This window comes from Ranitomeya imitator, chromosome 3 (genome assembly GCF_032444005.1).
Source record: "Ranitomeya imitator isolate aRanImi1 chromosome 3, aRanImi1.pri, whole genome shotgun sequence".
Lineage (NCBI taxonomy): Eukaryota > Metazoa > Chordata > Amphibia > Anura > Dendrobatidae > Ranitomeya > Ranitomeya imitator.
Window position 1 is genome coordinate 613,966,904 of NC_091284.1, and position 27,172 is coordinate 613,994,075.

General features: G+C 44.3%; 1 protein-coding gene and 1 long non-coding RNA gene across 3 annotated transcripts in view; one reads left to right on the forward strand and one right to left on the reverse strand.

Moving 5' to 3' along the window:
• The window catches only part of KLF12 (KLF transcription factor 12), a 354,667-nt gene that overhangs the window by 304,577 nt on the left and 22,918 nt on the right, over positions 1-27,172 (forward strand). For both annotated transcript variants that reach the window (XM_069758133.1, XM_069758132.1), the window contains exon 5: positions 22,460-22,617. In XM_069758133.1, coding sequence (XP_069614234.1) covers positions 22,460-22,617 — 158 coding nt within the window. The remainder of the gene's footprint in view (positions 1-22,459; positions 22,618-27,172) is intronic.
• On the reverse strand, positions 261-26,844 carry LOC138670625 (uncharacterized). The gene is made up of 3 exons (XR_011319361.1): positions 26,740-26,844; positions 23,854-23,902; positions 261-485 (listed from the first exon to the last, which is right to left on the reverse strand). It is a non-coding gene; the product is annotated as an uncharacterized lncRNA (long non-coding RNA).

The window sequence follows — 27,172 nt, forward strand, 5'->3', positions numbered from 1 at the left end:
TCTTATCAATATGATAGCATCTCGGCTGCATTTTAAGTAATTAATTCCTCCCAGAAAAATATTTTAAGTGAAAATACCTTCAATAACTTATTTGTCCACAATTTTTTGAGGAAGATGGATAGCAGACGAGGCCAGTGTCAGGCTATGGTGTCAAAGGTCCACCAATGACATGGATTCTGGGGCCCACTGTTCAGCTACATAGAATATTAGCTGACCCTTATTCACAAATTTCCCTATAGTTATAGAATACTAACCTGGGTAGTTTGTTGAATAAGATGCTTCTGTAGTCTGTAAATAATTTATTGTGTGCTGTGCCAAGCAATGCTCATGTGGGGGCACCTGTGCCAAGCAATGCTCATGTGGGGGCACCAGTCTTGCACAGAGGTGCCCACCGGGGAGCTCTCCTGCTATGCTTTTGCTTTTGGCCACTCTGAGCCTGAATAAGGCAGGTCTTGCAGTATTTATCACTTAGATTTTCCAGATTCCTAAAAACAAATATTAAAAACAAATTTTGACATAAATATTTTTTTTTATGTTCAATTTTAGAATAAAATCAACTTTAAACATATGGAATGCAATGTTGCTTTTGTTTTTTACTTAAGAAATGGTAGGCCTGCAACATCTGTGCATGACTAATTGGTTCTTCCCTTACTGATGAATCAGTGTTTGAACTGATATGCAACTGAGGTTGGATCTCTGAACCTCTGTCACTCCAGCTCTATTCCCCTTCGAGTACCACCTCTCTCTGCTTCACTGCTAGCCTCTGGAATCGAGCTGGAGTGACAGAGGCTTCAGATCTACAACTAGTTCTCCAGCCTGATTTACATATCAATTCAACCGCTGATTTCTCAGTAACAGAGGAACAGACTCCCCATGTAAAGGTATTGCTGAACTTGTCAATGAAAGAACTACATTCACATATAAATAGTTTAGGGGGTAAAATTCTGCTATCAGATTCGCTTTAATATCTGCTAATCCCTGGAAGAACATGTATGACAACTATAACTTTTTAAAATGTTTTTCAAGAAATTGCTTAGGTATGAATACACAATTTACCTTTGTATTGGTAACTACAAGTAATATAGATAATGATTGTTATATTTGATAATACTGGTTCTCATTACATATGAGGAAAGAGAACGATAATTTATCCTAAATGAAATGCCATACAATGGATATGACAATGTTTGCTGCAGGTATTGGAGAAACAGAGCTCAGCTTTAGAAATGATGACACTGTGACTCTTTGGCAGGCTTGGCTGGGAGCAGAAGGTTCTATTGGCATCGTGTCACCAGAATCTGATGAAGTGAAGTTTTTTTGCCAAGAAAAGGAGGAGATCAAAGATATAATCTGATATCTAATAACAATACAAATGGGTGCTCTCTCTTAACCCTTGAAGGACACATTTTGTTTTTGCTCTTTCATGTTTTCCTCTCCTTTTTTTAAAGATCTCTAACGTTTTTATTTTTCCTTCTACTTATATATGCTTGCTTTTTGTGAAATACCGTACGTTGTAGTTTTTAATGACACCATTCATTTCACCATACACAGTGGTTTGGTAAAGTAATACCGTACGTTGTAGTTTTTAATGACACCATTCATTTCACCATACACAGTGGTTTGGTAAAGTATTCACCCCCTTGGCTTTTTACTTATTTTGTTACATTACAACCTGTGGTTAAATTTTTTTGTAATCCAGTTTGTGCATGATGCATCAGCACTAAATATTTTAAGTTAGTGAAGTGAGAAAAATATAGGCATAAATTAAATTTCTGGCATCAAATAACTAAAAATTGGCATCAAATAACTAAAAATTGGCATGTGTATATGTATTCACCCCTTTGCAATGAAGCCCTTAAAATTTCTGGTTCAAACAATTATCTTCATAAGTCACATGCTTAGTGAAAGGAAGCCCACCTATGTGCAATCTAAGTGTCACATGGTCTGCTAGTATATACACAGCTTTTCTGAAAGACCACAGGCTGCAACCAAACACTAACCAAACACCATGAAAACCAAGGAGATCCTCAAACAAGTCAGGGACAAAGTTGTTGAGAAGTACAAAAAATTGTTGGGTTATTAAAAAAAAAAATCTCTTGATAATCCTCCAGAGCACCATCAAATCCATTATCACCGAAGGAGAGAACATGGTACCACAGCAAACCTGCCAAGAGAGGGCCGCCCACCAAAACTCTCATCCCGGGCAAGGAGGGCATTTAATCAGAGAGGCAGGACAGAGACAAAAGGTAACCCTGAAGGAGCTGCAGAGTCCTGAAGCGGAGACTGGAGTATCTGTCCATACAACCACAATAAGCCGTACACTCCATAGAGGTGGCCTTTATGGAAGAGTGGGCAGGAAAAAAGACCTTTTACTAGCTAACAAAAATTGCAAGGCTCGTTTTTATTTTGCCAAAAGACTTGTGGGAGACTCCCCAAATATATGGAGGAAGGTGCTGTGTTGAAATGAGACCAAAATTGAACTTTTTGGCCACCAAGGTAAACTCTGTTTTTGGCCCAAAACCAACGCAGCACATCACAAGAAAACCAACCCCACAGTGAAATATGGTGGTGGCATAATCATGCTGCGTAGATGTTTTTTCGGCTGCAGGGAGAGGGATAATGGTCCCAGTCAAGTGGAAGATGGATGGTGCAAATTACAGGGATGTTGTTGAGCAAAACCTGTTTGTCTGTCAGTGATTTGAGTCTGGGACGGAGGTTCACCTTTCAGCAAGACAATGACAAAAGCATACTGCTAAAGCAACACTCGAGTGCTGCAAGGGGAAACGTGTAAATGTTTTGGCGAGGCCTAGATAAAGCCCAAACCTTAATCCAATTGAGATTCTGTGGTCAGACTTACTGATTACTGGTCACCAGAGGAAACCATCTAACTTGAAGAAACTCAAACAATTTTGCCTTGTGGAATGGGCAAAATCCCAGTAGCAAGATGTGGAAAGCTCATAAAGACTTATCCAAAGCAACTTGTAGCTGTAGTACCACAAAAGGAGGCTCTACAAAGTACTGACTTTAGGAGCGTTAATAGTTAAGAACACTGAAGATTTCAGTAATCTTGTCCTGTTTGTTGTTTGCTTCACAAAAAAAAGGATACCAAATGTTCACCGTTGTAGGCCGTTTGTATGTTCATCACATGAACTGATGCAAACTCTCAAAAAAAAAAAAAAAAAACGTGAAATTCCAGCATTGTGAAGTAGCAAAACATGAGAAATTACAAGGGGTTGAATACTCTCCCAAGGCACTGTAATGTACTGAAGAAAAGGAAAAGAATTTCAAGTGGTGTGAATTGCTGAGAAAAATGCCTAAATTCTTACATTGTTTATTGGGTTTTGCTTTAAAGGTGTTCATTGTGCGCTAAAAATTACATATATTGATAATTGATCTGTATGATCATGGCAATACCAAACATATGTATATATATATATTACTAGATGGTGGCCCGATTCTAACGCATCAGGTATTCTAGAATATGCATGTCCACGTAGTATATTGCACAGCCCATGTAGTATATTGCCCAGCCCACGTAGTATATTGCCCAGCCACGTAGTATACTGCCCAGCAACGTAGTATATTGCCCAGCCACATAGTATATTGCCCAGCCACGTAGCATATTGCCCAGCCACGTAGCATATTGCCCAGCCACGTAGTATATTGCCCAACCACGTAGTATATTGCCCAGTGACATAGTTTATTGCCCAGCCATGGAGTATATTGCCCAGTCACGTAGTTATTGGCCAGTTACGTAGTATATTGGCCAGTCACGTATTATATTGCCCAGCCACGTAGTATATTGCCCAGCGACGTAGTATATTGCCCAGTGACATAGTATATTGCCCAGCCACGTAGTATATTGCCCAGTTACGTAGTATATTGCCCAGTGACGTAGTATACAGCACAAAGCCACGTAGTATATTGCCCTGCAATGTAGTATATTGGCCAGTCACGTAGTATATTGCCCAACTACGTAGTATATTGCCCATCCACGTATGTCACAGGTTAAAAAATAAAAAATAAACATATACTCACCTTCCGAGGGCCCCTTGTAGTTCGGTCACATGACCGTGACATCATGGCAGGTCCTTCTCACGCAGGCGCGCAGGACCTGTGATGATGTCGCGGTCACATGACCATGATGTCATGGCAGGTTGTTCTTGCGCAGGCGCGCTGGACCTGTGATGACGCCGCGGTCACATGACCGTGATGTCATGGCAGGTCCTTCTCGCACAGGCCCTGTGATGACTACGGTCACATGACCGTAATGTCATGGCAGGTCCTTCTCCCATACCATCCTTGCCACCGGAACCTGCCGCTTGCATGGAGCGGTCACCGGAGCGTAGCCAGGAGCGGGAAAGGCGGCGGAAGGTGAGTATATAATGATTTTTTTTTTTTTTATTATTATTTTTAACATTAGATGTTTTTACTATTGACGCTGCATAGGCAGCATCAATAGTAAAAACTTGGTTAATAGCGGCGGTAAAGGAGTGAGTTACCCGGGGCATAACACGGTCCGTTACCGCTGGCATTAACCCTGTGTGAGCGGTGACTGCGGGGAGTATAGAGCGAGCTCCGGGCACTGACTGCAGGGGAGTAGGGAGGGACTAATCGGACTGTGGCCGTCGCTGGTTGGTCGCGGCAGCCATGACAGGTAGCTGGCGAGACCAATCAGCGACTTGGATTCCATGACAGACAGAGGCCGCGACCAATCAATATCCGTGACAGAAAGAAGGACAGACAGAAGGACAGACAGAAAGACGGAAGTGACCCTTAGACAATTATATAGTAGATAGCGTGTGTGTGTGTGTATATGTGTATATATATATATATATATATATATATATAATATACATACATATACAGCTCTGGTAAAAATTAAGACACCACTGCAAAATGTTCAGCTTGTCTGATTTTTCCCTTTATAGGTATATTTTTTGAGTAAAATGTAAATTGTTCTTTTAGTCTATAAACTTCTGACATCATGTCTCCGAATTTCCAAGCAATACATTTTTTAGTTTTTTGCTGAAAAGGAGAAATGGTCAAAAAAAAAACCCCAGTGCTTTCAGACCTCAAATAATAATGCAAAGAAAATAAATTCATACTCACTCATTTAGAAACAACAATACTAATGTTTTAACTCAGGAACAGTTCAGAAATCAATATTTTGTGGAATAACCATGATTTTTAATCACAGCTTTCATGCGTCTTGGCATGCTTTCCACCAGTCTTTCACGCTGCGTCCGGTGCAAAACTTTAAGCAGTTCTTTGTTTGATGGCTTGTGACTATCCATCATCCTCTTGATTACATTCCAGAGGTTTTCAGTGCGGTTTAGGTCTGGAGATTGGGCTGCCCATGACAGGGTTTTGATGTGGTGGTCTCTTAATTTTGTCAGAGCTGTATATACAGTATATATACAGTGGAGCAAAAAAGTATTTAGTATATATATATATATATATATATATATATATATATACAGTGGGGCAAAAAAGTATTTAGTCAGTCAGCAATAGTGCAAGTTCCACCACTTAAAAAGATGAGAGGCGTCTGTAATTTACATCATAGGTAGACCTCAACTATAGGAGACAAACTGAGAAAAAAAAATCCAGAAAATCACATTGTCTGTTTTTTTAACATTTTTTTTGCATATTATGGTGGAAAATAAGTATTTGGTCAGAAACAAACAATCAAGATTTCTGGCTCTCACAGACCTGTAACTTCTTCTTTAAGAGTCTCCTCTTTCTTCCACTCATTACCTGTAGTAATGGCACCTGTTTAAACTTGTTATCAGTATAAAAAGACACCTGTGCACACCCTCAAACAGTCTGACTCCAAACTCCACTATGGTGAAGACCAAAGAGCTGTCAAAGGACACCAGAAACAAAATTGTAGCCCTGCACCAGGCTGGGAAGACTGAATCTGCAATAGCCAACCAGCTTGGAGTGAAGAAATCAACAGTGAGAGCAATAATTAGAAAATGGAAGACATACAAGACCACTGATAATCTCCCTCGATCTGGGGCTCCACGCAAAATCCCACCCCGTGGGGTCAGAATGATCACAAGAACGGTGAGCAAAAATCCCAGAACCACGCGGGGGGACCTAGTGAATGAACTGCAGAAAGCTGGGACCAATCTAACAAGGCCTACCATAAGTAACACACTACGCCACCATGGACGCAGATCCTGCAGTGCCAGACGTGTCCCACTGCTTAAGCCAGTACATGTCCGGGCCCGTCTGAAGTTTGCTAGAGAGCATTTGGATGATCCAGAGGAGTTTTGGGAGAATGTCTTATGGTCTGATGAAACCAAACTGGAACTGTTTGGTAGAAACACAACTTGTCGTGTTTGGAGGAAAAAGAATACTGAGTTGCATCCATCAAACACCATACCTACTGTAAAGCATGGTGGTGGAAACATCATGCTTTGGGGCTGTTTCTCTGCAAAGGGGCCAGGACGACTGATCCGGGTACATGAAAGAATGAATGGGGCCATGTATCATGAGATTTTGAGTGCAAACCTCCTTCCATCAGCAAGGGCATTGAAGATGAAACATGGCTGGGTCTTTCAACATGACAATGATCCAAAGCACACCGCCAGGGCAAAGAAGGAGTGGCTTCGTAAGAAGCATTTCAAGGTCCTGGAGTGGCCTAGCCAGTCTCCAGATCTCAACCCTGTAGAAAACCTTTGGAGGGAGTTGAAAGTCCGTGTTGCCAAGCGAAAAGCCAAAAACATCACTGCTCTAGAGGAGATCTGCATGGAGGAATGGGCCAACATACCAACAACAGTGTGTGGCAACCTTGTGAAGACTTACAGAAAACGTTTGACGTCTGTCATTGCCAACAAAGGATATATTACAAAGTATTGAGATGAAATTTTGTTTCTGACCAAATACTTATTTTCCACCATAATATGCAAATAAAATGTTAAAAAAACAGACAATGTGATTTTCTGGATTTTTTTTTCTCAGTTTGTCTCCCATAGTTGAGGTCTACCTATGATGTAAATTGCAGACGCCTCTCATCTTTTTAAGTGATGGAACTTGCACTATTGCTGACTGACTAAATACTTTTTTGCCCCACTGTATACATTCTCCCAAAACTCCTCTGGATCATCCAAATGCTCTCTAGCAAACTTCAGATGGGCCCGGACATGTACTGGCTTAAGCAGTGGGACACGTCTGGCACTGCAGGATCTGAGTCCATGGTGGCGTAGTGTGTTACTTATGGTAGGCCTTGTTACATTGGTCCCAGCTCTCTGCAGTTCATTCACTAGGTCCCCCCGCGTGGTTCTGGGATTTTTGCTCACCGTTCTTGTGATCATTCTGACCCCACGGGGTGGGATTTTGCGTGGAGCCCCAGATCGAGGGAGATTATCAGTGGTCTTGTATGTCTTCCATTTTCTAATTATTGCTCTCACTGTTGATTTCTTCACTCCAAGCTGGTTGGCTATTGCAGATTCAGTCTTCCCAGCCTGGTGCAGGGCTACAATTTTGTTTCTGGTGTCCTTTGACATCTCTTTGGTCTTCACCATAGTGGAGTTTGGAGTCAGACTGTTTGAGGGTGTGCACAGGTGTCTTTTTATACTGATAACAAGTTTAAACAGGTGCCATTACTACAGGTAATGAGTGGAGGAAAGAGGAGACTCTTAAAGAAGAAGTTACAGGTCTGTGAGAGCCAGAAATCTTGATTGTTTGTTTCTGACCAAATACTTATTTTCCACCATAATATGCAAAAAAAATGTTAAAAAAACAGACAATGTGATTTTCTGGATTTTTTTTTCTCAGTTTGTCTCCCATAGTTGAGGTCTACCTATGATGTAAATTACAGACGCCTCTCATCTTTTTAAGTGGTGGAACTTGCACTATTGCTGACTGACTAAATACTTTTTTGCCCCACTGTATATAGTGGGGCAAAAAAGTATTTAGTCAGTTTTCTGACTAAATACTTTTTTGCCCCACTGTATATAGTGGGGCAAAAAAGTATTTAGTCAGTCAGCAATAGTGCAAGTTCCACCACTTAAAAAGATGAGAGGCGTCTGTAATTTACATCATAGGTAGACCTCAACTATGGGAGACAAACTGAGAAAAAAAAATCCAGAAAATCACATTGTCTGTTTTTTTAACATTTTATTTGCATATTATGGTGGAAAATAAGTATTTGGTCAGAAACAAAATTTCATCTCAATACTTTGTAATATATCCTTTGTTGGCAATGACAGAGGTCAAACGTTTTCTGTAAGTCTTCACAAGGTTGCCACACACTGTTGTTGGTATGTTGGCCCATTCCTCCATGCAGATCTCCTCTAGAGCAGTGATGTTTTTGGCTTTTCGCTTGGCAACACGGACTTTCAACTCCCTCCAAAGGTTTTCTACAGGGTTGAGATCTGGAGACTGGCTAGGCCACTCCAGGACCTTGAAATGCTTCTTACGAAGCCACTCCTTCGTTGCCCTGGCGGTGTGCTTTGGATCATTGTCATGTTGAAAGACCCAGCCATGTTTCATCTTCAATGCCCTTGCTGATGGAAGGAGGTTTGCACTCAAAATCTCATGATACATGGCCCCATTCATTCTTTCATGTACCCGGATCAGTCGTCCTGGCCCCTTTGCAGAGAAACAGCCCCAAAGCATGATATTTCCACCACCATGCTTTACAGTAGGTATGGTGTTTGATGGATGCAACTCAGTATTCTTTTTCCTCCAAACACGACAAGTTGTGTTTCTACCAAACAGTTCCAGTTTGGTTTCATCAGACCATAAGACATTCTCCCAAAACTCCTCTGGATCATCCAAATGCTCTCTAGCAAACTTCAGACGGGCCCGGACATGTACTGGCTTAAGCAGTGGGACACGTCTGGCACTGCAGGATCTGAGTCCATGGTGGCGTAGTGTGTTACTTATGGTAGGCCTTGTTACATTGGTCCCAGCTCTCTGCAGTTCATTCACTAGGTCCCCCCGCGTGGTTCTGGGATTTTTGCTCACCGTTCTTGTGATCATTCTGACCCCACGGGGTGGGATTTTGCGTGGAGCCCCAGATCGAGGGAGATTATCAGTGGTCTTGTATGTCTTCCATTTTCTAATTATTGCTCTCACTGTTGATTTCTTCACTCCAAGCTGGTTGGCTATTGCAGATTCAGTCTTCCCAGCCTGGTGCAGGGCTACAATTATGTTTCTGGTGTCCTTTGACAGCTCTTTGGTCTTCACCATAGTGGAGTTTGGAGTCAGACTGTTTGAGGGTGTGCACAGGTGTCTTTTTATACTGATAACAAGTTTAAACAGGTGCCATTACTACAAGTAATGAGTGGAGGAAAGAGGAGACTCTTAAAGAAGAAGTTACAGGTCTGTGAGAGCCAGAAATCTTGATTGTTTGTTTCTGACCAAATACTTATTTTCCACCATAATATGCAAATAAAATGTTAAAAAAACAGACAATGTGATTTTCTGGATTTTTTTTTCTCAGTTTGTCTCCCATAGTTGAGGTCTACCTATGATGTAAATTACAGACGCCTCTCATCTTTTTAAGTGGTGGAACTTGCACTATTGCTGACTATATACAGTGGGGCAAAAAAGTATTTAGTCAGTCAGCAATAGTGCAAGTTCCATCACTTAAAAAGATGAGAGGCGTCTGCAATTTACATCATAGGTAGACCTCAACTATGGGAGACAAACTGAGAAAAAAAAATCCAGAAAATCACATTGTCTGTTTTTTTAACATTTTATTTGCATATTATGGTGGAAAATAAGTATTTGGTCAGAAACAAAATTTCATCTCAATACTTTGTAATATATCCTTTGTTGGCAATGACAGAGGTCAAACGTTTTCTGTAAGTCTTCACAAGGTTGCCACACACTGTTGTTGGTATGTTGGCCCATTCCTCCATGCAGATCTCCTCTAGAGCAGTGATGTTTTTGGCTTTTCGCTTGGCAACACGGACTTTCAACTCCCTCCAAAGGTTTTCTACAGGGTTGAGATCTGGAGACTGGCTAGGCCACTCCAGGACCTTGAAATGCTTCTTACGAAGCCACTCCTTCGTTGCCCTGGCGGTGTGCTTTGGATCATTGTCATGTTGAAAGACCCAGCCATGTTTCATCTTCAATGCCCTTGCTGATGGAAGGAGGTTTGCACTCAAAATCTCATGATACATGGCCCCATTCATTCTTTCATGTACCCGGATCAGTCGTCCTGGCCCCTTTGCAGAGAAACAGCCCCAAAGCATGATGTTTCCACCACCATGCTTTACAGTAGGTATGGTGTTTGATGGATGCAACTCAGTATTCTTTTTCCTCCAAACACGACAAGTTGTGTTTCTACCAAACAGTTCCAGTTTGGTTTCATCAGACCATAAGACATTCTCCCAAAACTCCTCTGGATCATCCAAATGCTCTCTAGCAAACTTCAGACGGGCCCGGACATGTACTGGCTTAAGCAGTGGGACACGTCTGGCACTGCAGGATCTGAGTCCATGGTGGCGTAGTGTGTTACTTATGGTAGGCCTTGTTACATTGGTCCCAGCTCTCTGCAGTTCATTCACTAGGTCCCCCCGCGTGGTTCTGGGATTTTTGCTCACCGTTCTTGTGATCATTCTGACCCCACGGGGTGGGATTTTGCGTGGAGCCCCAGATCGAGGGAGATTATCAGTGGTCTTGTATGTCTTCCATTTTCTAATTATTGCTCTCACTGTTGATTTCTTCACTCCAAGCTGGTTGGCTATTGCAGATTCAGTCTTCCCAGCCTGGTGCAGGGCTACAATTTTGTTTCTGGTGTCCTTTGACAGCTCTTTGGTCTTCACCATAGTGGAGTTTGGAGTCAGACTGTTTGAGGGTGTGCACCGGTATCTTTTTATACTGATAACAAGTTTAAACAGGTGCCATTACTACAGGTAATGAGTGGAGGAAAGAGGAGACTCTTAAAGAAGAAGTTACAGGTCTGTGAGAGCCAGAAATCTTGATTGTTTGTTTCTGACCAAATACTTATTTTCCACCATAATATGCAAAAAAAATGTTAAAAAAAACAGACAATGTGATTTTCTGGATTTTTTTTTCTCAGTTTGTCTCCTATAGTTGAGGTCTACCTATGATGTAAATTACAGACGCCTCTCATCTTTTTAAGTGGTGGAACTTGCACTATTGCTGACTGACTAAATACTTTTTTGCCCCACTGTATATATATATATATATATATACATATATCTTTAAGCTGTTTGTTATAATATATTTGAGGGCTTTCAATTGCAGGTCTGGTGTTGTTTCTATTTTTTTTCCTTTCTGCATTTAACAAACAGCTTAAATATAAATATATATCAAATATGTGTGTGCGTATACAGTTCTGGCTGAAATTGTCGGCACCTTTGAAATTGTCCCATAAAATTATGTATTTCTCCCAGAAAATTATTGTAATTACAAATGTTTACACATATTTATTTACATTGTGTTCATTGGAACAGCACAAAAAAAGAGGAAAAATGCAAATTGGACATCAATTGACACAAATCCCCTAAAAGGGCTGGAAAAAATTGTTGGCACCCTCAACTTAATATTTGCTCGTACACCTTTTGGAATAAATAACTGCAATAAATAACTTCCTATAACTGTAGTCAGATGGACCAGCTGCTGTATTCCCCCTGACAACATCAAGCTACTGTGGTGTAGAATGTGAATAATGTTTTATTCCTGGTATGTTTCCTTGTTATAACAATTGTAATTCCCCCTTGGGTTGCAGTAATAATTAACAGTCACAAGATGTCACTGTCTAGAATGGAGGTGAAAGATGAAGTTTGCCCAGTAATACAGCAGGCATAGAGACAGTGTGAGAGTAAGGCCAGCCCAGATTGGGGAGGAGCAACTGAGAGTTAGTGTCAAGTACAGGAAGTGACAGTTCAGTACAAGATAGTAAAGTGAACTGTCAGCAGCAGTCTCCAGAATTGGGCTGCTAGGGACAACGTGGGCCTAACATTCAGGGCAGTGGATTACCAAAAATGCCCTTCAATGTGATTCCATCTACTGGCCCAGGGAGACTTGATCCTGTAAAGCTACAGGGAAAGATGGACTCAAACTACATGGGGAAGAAGGTATTGCAATCTGAATGTACTGCTACAAGTATAGAAGAATTCCTAGTGCTGGAAATGACAGCAAGAGGGATACTTTACTTGTACCGAGAACCTGGGCTGAAGTTGTATCTGGTACCTGTGGGAAAGACGACAACCAATTGGGCCTTATCATGTATGCCTGTTTGGAAGGACTGCCATATGCCAAGTAAAAGTTTAATTGTTTTTATGGAGTCTGTGTTCCCTGCAGTTATTACTGCTGTAGTTTCAGAAGAGGAAAACCTGGAGTCAATGGAAGCATGTGGCCTTGAAGTAAGTGTGATGCACCCCCCCCACACAGCAGTACACCAGGACAGGGAAACGACCGAGTGGGAACAGACGCTTGTTGACGACATCCTCGATTGGGCACTTTACATAGCCATCAACAAGCTTCTTGCACCTTTCAACTGGAATTTTGGATCACCCCAGGAAGCAAAGTTGTTTACCACGTTTTTGGAAAGTGCCAACAGTGTTATCAGGCCTATTTTATAGGGTTTGTGTAAAATTATGTCCAATTTGCTTTTCCTTCTCTGTTTTTTTTTGTGTTGTTCCAACAACACATGTATAACAAAACGTGTAATTGCAATAATTTCCTGGAAGAAATACTTCATTTTGTGGAACAATTTTTAAGGGTGACAACACTTTCGGCCACGACTGGACTTCACAGGAAAACCACAATACTGTAATATTGTAGTATATAGTATATGCGATTAGACGATCACAGGTTCAAAGACAAAAGAATAAACATGAAATTTATATACACTGCTCAAAAAAATAAAGGGAACACTTAAGCAACAGAATATAACTCCAAGTAAATCAAACTTCTGTAAAATCAAACTGTCCACTTAGGAAGCAACACTATTTGAGAATCAATTTCACATGCTGTCGTGCAAATGGAATAGACAACAGATGGACATTATTGGCAATTATCAAGACACACTCAATAAAGGAATGGTTCTGCTGTGGTTTCTGGCTGATGTTTTGGTCACTTTTGAATGTTGGTTGTGCTTTCACACTCATGGTAGCATAAAACGGACTACACACAAGTGGCTCAGGTAGTGCAGCTCATCCAGGATGGCACATCAATGCGGGCTGTGGCAAGAAGGTTTGCTGTGTCTGTCAGCGTAGTGTCCAGAGGCTGGAGGTGCTACCAGGAGACAGGCCAGTACAACAGGAGACATGGAGGGGGCCACAACCCAGCAGCAGGACCGCTACCTCAACCTTTGTGCAAGGAGGAACAGGATGAGCACTGCCAGAGCCCTGCAAAATGACCTCCAGCAGGCTACAAATGTGCATGTGTCTTCACAAACTGTTAGAAACCGACCTTATGAGGATGGTCTGAGTGCCCGACGTCCACAGATGGGGGTTGTGCTCACAGCCCAACACCGTGCAGGACGCTTGGCATTTGCCACAGAACACCAGGATTGGCAAATTCGCCACTGGCGCCCTGTGCTCTTCACAGATGAAATCAGGTTCACACTGAGCACATGTGACAGAAGTGACAGAGTCTGGAGACAACGTGAAGAGTGATCTACGGCTTGCAACATTCTTCAGCATGACCAGTTTGGCAGTGGGTCTGTAATGGTGTGGGGTAGCATTTCTTTGGAGGGCCACACAGCCCGCTCGCCAGAGGTAGCCTAACTGCCATTAAGTACCGAAATGAGATGCTCAGACCCTTTGTGAGACTATATGCTGGTTCGATTGGCCCTGGGGTCCTCCTAATGCAGGACAATGCCAGACATCATGTGGCTGGAGTGTGTCAGCATTTCCTGCAAGATGAAGGCATTGAAGCTATGGACTGGCCCGCCTGTTCCCCAGACCTGAATCCGATTGAACACATCAGAGACATCATGTCTCGCACAATCCACCAACATCACGTTGCACCACAGACTGTCCAGGAGTTGGCGGATGCTGTAGTCCAGGTCTGGGAGGAGATCCTTTAGGAGACCATCCGCTGCCTCATCCGGAGCATGCCTAGGCGCTGTAGGGAGGTCATATAAGCACGTGGAGGCCACACACACTACTGAGCATCATTTCCTTGACTTGAGGCATTTCCACTATAGTTGGATCAGCCTGTAACTTCATTTTCCACTTTAATTTTGAGCATCATTCCAACTCCAGACGTCCATGGGATATTAGTTGTGATTACGTCGATCATTTTTATGTTTTATTGTTCTCAACACATTCCACTATTCCACTACGTAATGAATAAAGATTTACAACTGGAATATAATGTGTCTGTGTATATGTCTACTATATAATTGTCTAAGGGGTACTTCCGTCTGTCCTTCTGTCTGTCTGTCTGTCACGGATATTCATTGGTCGTGGCCTCTGTCTATCATGGAAATCCAAGTCGCTGATTGGTTGCCGCAAAACAGCCACGACCAATCAGCGACGGGCACAGTCCGGAAGAAAATGGCCCCTGCTCCATACTCCCCGCAGTGTCCCCGGGCCCGCTCCATACTCCCTGCTCCCCACAGTGTCCCCGGCACCCGCTCCATACTCCCCGCAGTGTCCACGGCACCCGCTCCATACTCCCCGCAGTGTCCCCGGTGCTCCGCTCCATGCCCCCCGCAGTCACTCTCCCCGGTGCCCGCTCCATACTCCCCTCCGGTCACCGCTAACACAGGGTTAATGCCGGTGGTAACGGACCGCGTTATGCCGCGGGTAACGCACTCCGTTACCGCCGCTATTAACCCTGTGTGTCCCTAACCTTTTACTATTGATGCTGCCTATGCGGCATCAATAGTAAAAAAAGAAAAAAAATAATGTTAAAAAAACAAAAAAAAACTTGCTATACTCACCCTCCGATGTCCGCTGAGGCGCTTGCGCCTGCCGCCATCTTCCTTTCCCAGCGATGCTTTGCGAAATTACCCAGAAGACCTAGCGGTCTCGCGAGACCGCTAAGTCACCTGGGTAATTTCGCAATGCATCCTGGGAACGGAAGATGGCAGCAGCCGCGCGCCCATCGGCACAGCGCCGTTGGATCCCAGGAGGCAGAGAGACAGGACGCTGAGGAGCATCGACAAGAATGGTGAGTATGTTCAACTACAAGGGACCCTCGGATCGTTAGGTGAGTATGTTTATTTTTTATTTTTAAACCTGTGACATACGTGGCTGGGCAATATACTACATCACTGGCCAATATACTACGTGGCTCTGTGCTGTATACTACGTCACTGGGCAATATACTACGTAACTGGGCAATATACTACGTGGCTCTGTGCTGTATACTACGTCACTGGGCAATATACTACGTGGCTCTGTGCTGTGTACTACGTCACTGGGCAATATACTACGTTGCTGGGCAATATACTACGTGGCTGGGCAATATACTACGTGGCTGGGCAATATACTACGTGACTGGGCAATATACTACGTCGCTGTGCAATATACTAAGTGGCTCTGTGCTGTATACTATGTCGCTGTGCAATATACTACGTGGCTCTGTGCTGTATACTATGTCGCTGTGCAATATACTACGTGGCGTTGTGCTGTATACTACGTCACTGGGCAATATACTACGTGGCTCTGTGCTGTATACTACGTAACTGGGCAATATACTACGTCACTGGGCAATATACTATGTGGCTGTGCAATATACTACGTGGCTGGGCAATATACTGCGTGGCTGGGCAATATACTACGTGGCTGGGCAATATACTACGTGGCTGGGCAATATACTACGTCGCTGGGCAATATACTACGTGGGCTGGGCAATATACTATGTGGTCTGGGCAATAATACTATATGGCTGCGCAATATACTATGTGGCTGGGCAATATACTACGTCGGTGGGCAATATACTACGTGTCTGGCCAATATATTACGTGGCTGGGCAATATACTATGTGGCTGTGCAATATACTACGTGGCTGGGCAATATACTACGTGGCTGGGCAATATACTACGTGGCTGGGCAATATACTACGTGGGCTGGGCAATATACTACGTGGGCTGGGCAATATACTACGTGGCTGGGCAATATACTACGTGACTGGGCAATATACTACGTCGCTGTGCAATATACTACGTGGCTCTGTGCTGTATACTATGTCGCTGTGCAATATACTACGTGGCGTTGTGCTGTATACTACGTCACTGGGCAATATACTACGTGGCTCTGTGCTGTATACTACGTAACTGGGCAATATACTACGTCACTGGGCAATATACTATGTGGCTGTGCAATATACTACGTGGCTGGGCAATATACTACGTGGCTGGGCAATATACTACGTGGCTGGGCAATATACTACGTGGCTGGGCAATATACTACGTCGCTGGGCAATATACTACGTGGGCTGGGCAATATACTATGTGGTCTGGGCAATAATACTATATGGCTGCGCAATATACTATGTGGCTGGGCAATATACTACGTCGGTGGGCAATATACTACGTGTCTGGCCAATATATTACGTGGCTGGGCAATATACTATGTGGCTGTGCAATATACTACGTGGCTGGGCAATATACTACGTGGCTGGGCAATATACTACGTGGCTGGGCAATATACTACGTGGGCTGGGCAATATACTACGTGGGCTGGGCAATATACTACGTGGCTGGGCAATATACTACGTGGCTGGGCAATATACTACATGGCTGGGCAATATACTACGTGGGCTGAGCAATATACTACATGGCCTTGCATATTAATATACAAAAACCCAGACTCATAGTAACAGGTGACCCAGGAATAAATCCCGGCCCCTCTAGCTACAACTCCCAAAGCATGATATACACGAAACAGGAGGAAAACAGGGAGTGTTTAAAAGTAGTACATAATTTTATTACAAAAATACATTAAACCACATACATATAATAAAAACGACAAATACAGATACCAAAGGAAGGGACCTCGTACACACTGGACCGGAATAGTACAAAAACAGATGTTACTGTATAGCAGTATCCTCCACAAAGTGGAGGATGAATACCCTCAAAACAAAAGAAAGCCCCCACCGCAGACCGTATCAGCTGCCCATATAACTCAATCAACAGTCACACCCAAATAGGTATAAGTATGGGCAGAGAGACAATCAGGGAAAGGGGGAGGGTTAAATACTGTGAGAAGAATGGAGAGGCATAAATAACCAGCTCAGATGAGCGTTAAGGCAAACCCCACCAGATAGCACTGCTCACAGCCGGTTCTTACCCCAGGTGCTGAGGAGCCCAAGAATCGGGCAATGCCCCCGACGCGCGTTTCGCTGTGTGTCCGCTGGCTTTTTCAAGGGGGAGTGTCCCTTTGTGACAAGTCAGGGCCTTATATCCATTAGTTCACCGGTCACATGACCGGAAGAGGATCGGCGGCTGAGAATGAGCGGCGCATGCGCCCGTGGCCAGCCGCCCCGCAACCACCAGATCCGGCCAGTGCCTGGAGCCAGACGAGCAGGCGCACGGCAGGTCGCCATGGAAACCCGGTCGCCGAGCCACAGACACCAAGCGACCGCATACAGGAGGCGCGAGGAGGGGAGCCGTCGGGCGCACGCGCACCACAGCCCAAAGAGAATAAGACGTACGGAATACTGTCCCATCAAAGTGCCCGTACCATTGCATAATAAACAGTCACATTACATAAATATAGAAGGTATGAATGGGGCACAAAGTCAGGACATCGTAGCACCGACATATCAGTGTAATTGATCCTCATAAGTGGATAGATGCATAGATAAAACAGGTCCATGATCCGTAGCAGATGCAGATGGCAGAAGAAGTTATATAATATATGATTAGTCCCCAAATAAGTTGTAGAGAAATCCACAATCCCAGAGGAGAGCAAAATCTAATAAGGAAAAAATATAAAACACAATAAGAAAACGCCACAAACAAACAAAAGGACAACAAAAAGCATAAAAATGGAGGGGAAGCAAAAGGAACTTTCAATAAACCATAGTGTATAGCTACAGGAAAGGGGCGAAATTCAAGGCCTCATTGAGACCATTGGGTCTGACAGTGTCTAAAGTAACTATCCATTTTAGCTCACGCTGGGCAAGGAGGCATTTAATGTTACCACCCCTTATTCCAGTATGAACCAAATCTATCCCTCTAACCTTGAAACATCTGGGGTCACAATTGTGAACTTCCCTGAAATGCCTAGGGATAGTCTGTAATTCAGATATATCCTCCACTGTCCCGGCCGCGCCAATGCCCCGCACATGTTCCCTCACTCTCACTCTTAATTCCCTGGATGTAAGGCCCACATATATCAGTGGGCAACTGCATGTGGCATAGTAGACCACATTCCTGCTACTGCAAGAAATGTAGTCCCTAATCTGATATTCTTTTTTGCCATCCGCAGAGTGAAAGGAGGTACTGCGCAGGACATTGGCGCAGGCAAGACAGTGACGACAACTATAGCAACCCATGATGCGTCGTGATGAGCCAAACAAACTAGTGGTTGGTGCCGAGTAATGACTCTTGACCAAAAGGTCCTTCAAATTTCTGGCCCTACGTGGGGTCATCTGTGGGTAGTCAGATAGGAACGGACCCAGGGAGGGCTCTGTGCCTAAAATACGCCAATGTTTGTTTAAAATGGCTCTAATATTGTCCCACTCATGATTGTATTCTGATATAAAACGTATTGTTCCATCAGTACAACTCTTGTCTCGTTTATTATACAACAAATGGTTACGTGGTGTAAATTTAGCCCTATTATACCCGTATCGAACACACCGTTTGCTATATCCCCTCTGTATGAAACGCTCCCTCAAATCATTAGCCTGTTGCTCAAAAGTATGATCAGTGGAGCAGATCCGCCTCATCCGGAGGAACTGTCCGACCGGGACGGCCCTTGTGGTGGCTTGGCTGTGCCCAGATGACGCATGAACCAATGCATTAACCGCTGTTGTTTTACGGAACACATCCGTTTCAATAAACGTATCAGGACCTACCTTTAGACAAATATCCAAGAAATCGATGGTGAATGGGTCATATTTGTAGGTTAGCCTGATATTAAATGCATTGGAATTGAGCACAGCCATAAAATCCCCGAGCTGCTGCACCGTTCCACGCCAAAAAAACAAAACGTCATCTATGTAGCGTAACCAGCACAGCACATGGTCGGCGGCCCCCGCCCCCGCGTCACCAAACACCAACCTCTCCCAAAAGCCCAGGAAGAGGTTGGCGTACGCGGGCGCACAGGCCGCCCCCATGGCTGCGCCACGCTTTTGTTGATAAAATTGATCTTTAAATGTAAAAAAATTATGCGTCAGAACGAATTGCAGCAGCTCGAGGATAAGCTCACACAAAGGGCCGCCCAGGTCGGAGGTCCCCAGAAAAAAGCGGACCGCTCGCAGGCCATCGGTGTGGTCGATACAGGTATAAAGGGCCTCCACATCAGCTGTCACAAGAAGAGTCCCATCATCCACAGAGACCCCGTCAACCCTTGTTAGGACGTCCGTTGTGTCCTTCACAAAGGATGGTAGTGTTTCAACTAGTGTTTTTAAATAATAGTCGATAAATCTACATATTGGGTCACACAGACCTTGCATCCCTGACACAATCGGACGTCCCGGGGGGTTGACGAGGTCTTTGTGGATTTTCGGGAGGAGGTAAAAGGTCGGGATCTTCGGGAACTCAACCGTCAGGCCGTCCAACACTTTTTTATTAATTATACCCACATCAAAAGCACGATGCAGAATTTTCTGCAGCTGCACCGAGAAGGAGACCACCGGACTATGGGTGAGTTTGGCATAAACTGTTTGATTCCGAAGTTGTTTGAATGCTTCTTTTTCATATTTTTCCACCGGCCAGACCACGATGTTTCCCCCCTTATCCGCCGCCTTAAAGACAACATCTTTAAGCGATTGTAGCTGGCGAATAGCCTCTCTTTCGCTCCCTGTGAGATTATCATGCTGTCTACGTGTGGAGAGCTTCCTCAAATCCTCTGTTACGAGTTTAGTGAACACTTCCACTGCAGGGCTAAGGGACAAGGGGGGAAACCTCGTGGACCTCGGAATAATTGCCGGCGGAAACTCACCTTTAGGTGTATTAGTTTGCTCATCCAATAGTTCCTCCAAAATCCGGAGGGTATCCTCCTCAGTGCAGCCCAGAATATCAGATCCATTTCCTCCTCCCGAATGTAACTTCTTCAAAATCAACTTCCTCGAAAATAAGTGGAGGTCCTTTAAGGCTGTAAAAAAATTACACCTGACCCCCACAGCGCGCCGGTGTCCCCGCCTGCTCAGGCCCCCCAGCACTCGGTGCCGAGCGGGTCAGAGGCAGCGGGTCAGAGGCAGGATGGGGACGCAGGATGGAGCAGCACTTGACAGGATGGGGACGCAGGATGGAGCAGCACATGACAGGATGGGGACGCAGGATGGAGCAGCACATGACAGGATGGGGACGCAGGATGGGAGCAGCACATGACAGGATGGGGACGCAGGATGGGAGCAGCGCATGACAGGATGGGGACGCAGGATGGGAGCAGCACATGACAGGATGGGGACGCAGGATGGAGCAGCACATGACAGGATGGGGACGCAGGATGGGAGCAGCGCATGACAGGATGGGGACGCAGGATGGGAGCAGCACATGACAGGATGGGGACGCAGGATGGAGCAGCACATGACAGGATGGGGACGCAGGATGGGAGCAGGGCATGACAGGATGGGGACGCAGGATGGGTGCAGCGCATGACAGGATGGGGACGCAGGATGGGAGCAGCGCATGACAGGATGGGGACGCAGGATGGGAGCAGCGCATGACAGGATGGGGACGCAGGATGGGAGCAGCGCATGACAGGATGGGGACGCAGGATGGGAGCAGCGCATGACAGGATGGGGACGCAGGATAGGAGCAGCGCATGACAGGATGGGGACGCAGGATGGGAACAGCACATGACAGGATGGAGACCATATACCAATATAAATGCTCGCCACCCGGGCGTAGAACGGGTTCAATAGCTAGTACTATATATTACAGTATAGCGGTTTTCCTGCGAAGTCCAGAAAGTCCCTGATAAAGCCTCACTGTGACCTCCATAGGTGATTAGGGGATCACTGGCCATTTGTAATACAGGTTTCTTCAAAATGTGAATATCTTTTGGAACCAGGACTTGGTTGTGATGGCTACATTTGTAACCCCTATATCTTTTATCCATGGCAAAGAAAGAGTACAGACTTCATGCAGCTCTGCTTGTGCACACAGATATCCTAGTATAGACTTGTACTTGTTTTCTAGTTTTCTAAAGAGTTCTGTCATGAGAACATTGCACATGTAGTTGGCAGCTCTTTCTTTCATTGTCACTATCCTGGCCAACATTCTGTAGTCAATCTTGGCAGCAGAAGGCTTACATATTTTTTTGTAAATGATAGTGATGTGTCATCCATCTGACATTGCAGCCATGTGACCACCTTGCCTTTCCTACATGCATGCATAGGAGCAATGCCTTCAGGAAATACACAAGTGCCATAAGACTGAGTACTATGGTATTGCAAACCAGATCCTGTGGTTTACCCATCACTGTAAGCTTGTACACCTAAGGGTGCTTTCACATTGTGTTCAGGCACCCGTTTGGTGGCTCCATCAGGGCTTGCCTCTAAATCACCCGCAAATGGGATTCGGGCATATGTTATGACGGGGCCTAGACATAGACTGTAATGGTGCCAACAGAGCGAATGTGTGCTCTGTCGTGCATCGTTTTCGGGCGTGTACACCAACTGGAGACAGACACCCTAGACGCAGTCTAATTCTTAGGCTGGGGTCACATTTGCGAGTTCAATGCGAGAAACTCGCGCGGGTTTCTCGCATGAATACTGGGCACTGCCGCCGGCACTCAGGAACGGAGCGTTCAGTTGCATAGAAATACATGCAGCCGCACACTCCAGTCCTGAGTGCCGGCGGCAGTGCCCGGTATTCATGCGACAAACCCGCGCGAGTTTCTCGCATTGCACAAGCAAATGCGACACTGGCCTTGCAAATGCTATATACTGTAGGTGTGTTTTTTCTTCTTCTCATTTTAACGCTTTTATGCTACACCAAACAATGTCTTTGAAAACCTCTTTAATTGAATTTGGATTAAATGGATGTCAGCATATATATTACGGTTTGTTTTTTGTTTTTTACTGCTCCATGACAAAAATGGGTCATTTTCCGCATATTTATCATGATTTAAAAAAAATATCCAGAATACTAAGAAAATTAAAAATGTATCAGGCTGGTAAAATTACACAAGATATTTATTTCAGTGATGGGTCTTATTGAATAAACTTCAGGGTTATTTTTTGTGGGTCATCCTTGAAATGGTTGATTTTTCAATCGCACCCTTGTTGGATCAGAGAAGATGCACTGTTCTTGCTGTAGATCCACTTTGTAGTTACTGTTAGTATTTGCTCTTTTTTCATAGATCTTTTACCTCTTCCTTTTTTGCAGCTCAGTCTCACCTTTTAGTATTGAAAGCACAAGACGCCAGCGAAGGTCGGAATCTCCAGACTCCAGGAGGAGAAGAATACACAGGTGTGATTTTGAAGGATGCAACAAGGTCTATACAAAAAGTTCTCACCTGAAAGCACATAGGAGGACTCATACAGGTAGAGTACTGGCTTCAAAATAAATATCAAAGTTTATCTACCCCCCCCCAAAAAAAAAAAAAAAAAAAAAAACTTTTGGCCACTAGAGTGTAAGGTGTTTAGTGAAAACATTCTAGGTTTTTTGATTCTTTGACAGCTATCAATTCTTGCTTCATGTAAAAAATAAAGATCTGAGAAATAAGTAATAGTGGAATAATTCTTCTATACTTGGTTCATTTGGAGCCCTCCACCCTCTCCCTTGGCTGGTGCAGAAGAGGCCTAAGCCTCCTTCAGACCCCTGGGTTACATGTACATGTCCTCTCACCCATGGAACACAATCCATTATAGACTAGGCAGCTGCTCACATGCACCTGTTTTTTTTTCCGGACCCTGTGACTGCAAAAAACTCCGAGACCTGTCCGATTTTGATCAGAATCATGAATTCATATCGCCCATGTAAGGTTATCAGTCTCTGAAAATCACAAACCGCACATGGATGGAATCCGTTTTTCACGTTGCTATGAGAAGGAGAAGCTTTGCAATTATTTTTTTTTTTTCATATAAGAACATCTCTGATGAAACATTGATAGTAAAAACTGACTAAACACTAACGAAAATCTGATCCAAAATACTGATGAAAATTTACGTACAAGATGCCGAAATGAGAACGTACTTGACGAGACAACTCGCTCTTTTATTAAGTTTTTTATGTAAAGGACAAGAAGGAAATGAAAATTTGTGAGTAATACATTCTACAGTCTGACAACCTTGGGGGGCAAATTGTAAACTTTTGCACAGTACTGGGTGTACATATATCGTATAGTTTGTGTGTATCTAAAAAAAAGATTCATCTTACCATAAGGACATTTTTAAGATTTATATTAATAAATCAAAAGGGAAAAAGATGACGGTGGGTCAGTTAATAAAAGAAGGCAATGACCAGGAGATAGTCTGATTATGAAATTGGAATTGTCTATAACCAGAAAGCGCCTCGATTTTCAGCTCCATTTTGCACTGCAATGACTCTATCTGCCACTAGATGGCGAAGTAGAATTACATATGACAGTGTGATGTCGCCTAGAAGAGGTTTATTTTGATACTGAAACAATAGGGTTTTTTATTTTAATTATTTTGTTTGATCCAATTTTCTTACATCATCGCTATTTTTACTGAAAACATCAAACACTATTAGGCAAATACATAATGCTGTGAATGCCTGGGGGTTATATAGTCATTTTGAGGTTATACATTCCTTACCAGTCCATGAGAATGATCTTTTCAACTCACGTGTTCCTCTTCCTTGCCTCTTTTTCAAATCCGTAGCAAAACATAAAAATAAATCAATAACTTGTTAATTGAGAGGAGATCTATAAAAAAGCCGACGAAAACCGCAGTGTTCTTGAATAACAAAATCTTTGTCCATTCACAATTTTTATTGTGTCTCTGTGTCATTAAACATTATACAGATTAGCATGCTCCAAATTCCTTTTCATTTAATGAGATCAGAATATCAGGATTCACATAATTACAAAAACAAATAACACTATGTAATAATATTTATTCTTGTCTGTGTCTATGGTAACGGTGTGTATAAGATTTAGCTGTCCAGATTGTAAAAAAATTGAGCGTACGTTCTGCCATTTTATGCAGTTTTCAGTCGCCAATCTTAATGTAAATATTCACCTTTGTAAACCAGTGTTCATTTTATTTTTAATCTAAATATGACCTGAATTCTGTGCTGATCTATATACATAATTGTCTAAGCTAAGGGGTACTTCCGTCTGTCTGTCTGTCCTTCTGTCACGGATATTCATTGGTCGTGGCCTCTGTCTATCATGGAAATCCAAGTCGCTGATTGGTCGCCGCAAAACAGCCACGACCAATCAGCGACGGGCACAGTCCTGAAGAAAATGGCCGCTCCATACTCCCCGCAGTCAGTGTCCCCGGTCCCCGACGCTCCGCTCCCCTCCCCGCAGTCAGTGTCCCCGGCGCTCCGCTCCCCGCAGTCAGTGTCGACGGCGCTCCGCTCCCCGCAGTCAGTGTCCTCGGTCCCTGACGCTCCGCTCCTCGCAGTCAGTGTCCCCGGCGCTCCGCTCCCCGCAGTCAGTGTCGACGGCGCTCCGCTCCCCGCAGTCAGTGTCCTCGGTCCCTGACGCTCCGCTCCTCGCAGTCAGTGTCCCCGGCGCTCCGCTCCCCGCAGTCAGTGTCGACGGCGCTCCGCTCCCCGCAGTCAGTGTCCTCGGTCCCCGACGCTCCGCTCCCCGCAGTCAGTGTCCCCATCGCTCCGCTCCCCGCAGTCAGTGTCGACGGCGCTCCGCTCCCTGCAGTCAGTGTCCTCGGTCCCCGACGCTCCGCTCCCCGCAGTCAGTGTCCTCGGTCCCCATCGCTCTGCTCCCCGCAGTCAGTGTCCCCGGCGCTCCGCTCCCCGCAGTCAGTGTCCCCGGCACTCCGCTCCCCTCAGTCAGTGTCCCCGGCGCTCCGCTCCCCGCAGTCAGTGTCCCCGGCACTCCGCTCCCCGCAGTCAGTGTCCCCGGCGCTCCGCTCCCTCTATCTCTCTCTCTCTCTCTATATATTTTTTTTTTTTTTTACTATGTCACTACATCACTAGCGTGTTCCATTTTTCCTTCTTCAAGGTATATGCTGATATATAAGTGCCAGTCAACTCTATTATAAGAAGTGACACGTCACATGATCGTTAGTAAGAAGTTACCTACAGCGGCATTTCACTAGGAAACATCCAATTCTTAAATTTCTTTCGAAATTTAAAGAGGAAAAATCTGTTTAAAAAGTTTGTGACTTTGTCACTGCAGATCAATTAGGGGAAGAAAAAATAGAAAAAAGTCTGCTGGCAATCGCGTCACACTCTCACATATGCCCCGCAGCCTATGAGTGGCCACTGATCAGTGACTGCTTTCACCCTTCAATTAGTCGAATGGCGCCATCTGATGGCTCTGTTGAGACTGCAGCCCATCAATGAAATAACACCTGAAGGCGCTAATTGCTCATATTAATATTTAGACATAATGATGCCATGCCCACATTGCAGCTTAAAAATATACGTATTCAAGTTATTTAAAAAAAAACAAAACATTTTTCTGGAAAAAAAAATCATAAATATGTCTAATAGTGATGAACAAACGTGCTCAGATAATGTGTTCTGACCATGCTCGGGTGCTAACCGAGTGCTCAAATAATATGTTCGAGTCCCTGTGCCTGCATGACTGTTCCACTGCTGCACACATACAGGGATTTCCTAGCAAACAGACAATCCCCGCATGTGCTGTGGCTGTCGAACAGCAGTGAGACATGGAGCCGCGGGGGCTCAAACATATTTTTTGAGTACGCTGAAGACACTCGGTTAGCACAGGAGCATGCTCAGATAACACCTTATCTATACACGTTCACACATCACTAATGCCTAACTGAAAGTGCCCAATATGTCCACCGCTGACATCATGCCTGTACTGTAACATTCTTTTGCATACTAGAGAATCTACAAATTGATTTTACACCACTTAAAGTGAATCCGTCACCATGTTTTTGCTGCCCCATCTGAGCGCAGTATCATTTAGGGACAGAGTCCGTGATTCCAGCAATCAACTGCGCTGCTTACTGTAGTTTTGATAAAATCACTGGTTGATCTGCTGCAGATCTGCCATTCTTACTAAATGCTGAGCTTTGCATTACCCCACCCCCACCCCTGATTGGCAACTTTCTGCCTATGCGCAGTGTACACAGAAAGCTGCCAATAGTGGAGGGGATAAGGTTATACAAATCCCATGAATATGGAGGACTAGATGGCAGCAAGTTTACAGCTGGGCATTAAGTGATAATTTCCTCCTGATGACACAGTGATTTTATCAAAACTACAGCAAACAGCCAAGTAAGTGACACATTGCTGGAATCCGGGTCTCTATCTTTATATTATGCTCTTCTCAGATTAGGTGGCAAAAACCTAATGACAGATACGCCTTAATTTTTGTTCTGTGTCACAACTTTCTGAAATCTGCAAATAGTGAGACTTCTGGAATCATTTTTGTATATTTCATGGTGTTCTTACTTAAAGGGGTGGTCCACTTCCTAGGACAACCCCTTCTTAAACTAAATGTTCAGCCGAAATAAAATAAATAAACCTATATTCACCTCCTGCACTGGCTCCGTTGCCGCAGTGTCGGCACTCAAGGTCATGGGTCTGTGATGTGGTGAAATGACACGTGATGCCCGGCACCCAATCAATGTCATAGTCTCTGCAGAGGAAGTCTGAGATCAGCTGCAGCCCGGACATCCTCTTCATGTTCAGTTTGTCCGAAGGCGGGGACAGTGACGCCAGTGCTGATTGGGCGCCAGGCATCATGTGTCATTCCATTGCATCACAGTCCCGGGACCGCGAGTGCCGACAGAGCTGGCACAGGAGGTGAGCATAGGTTTATTTATTTTATCGGGGCCAAACCTCTTTAATGTAGTGCATCATAACAATGCTATAATTGGTGACGATCAGGAGAGGGAATATGATATATCACTAGATCACATACCTTCCTCCATTGCACCCAACATCAAGTGAGCTGAAATTAAGCCA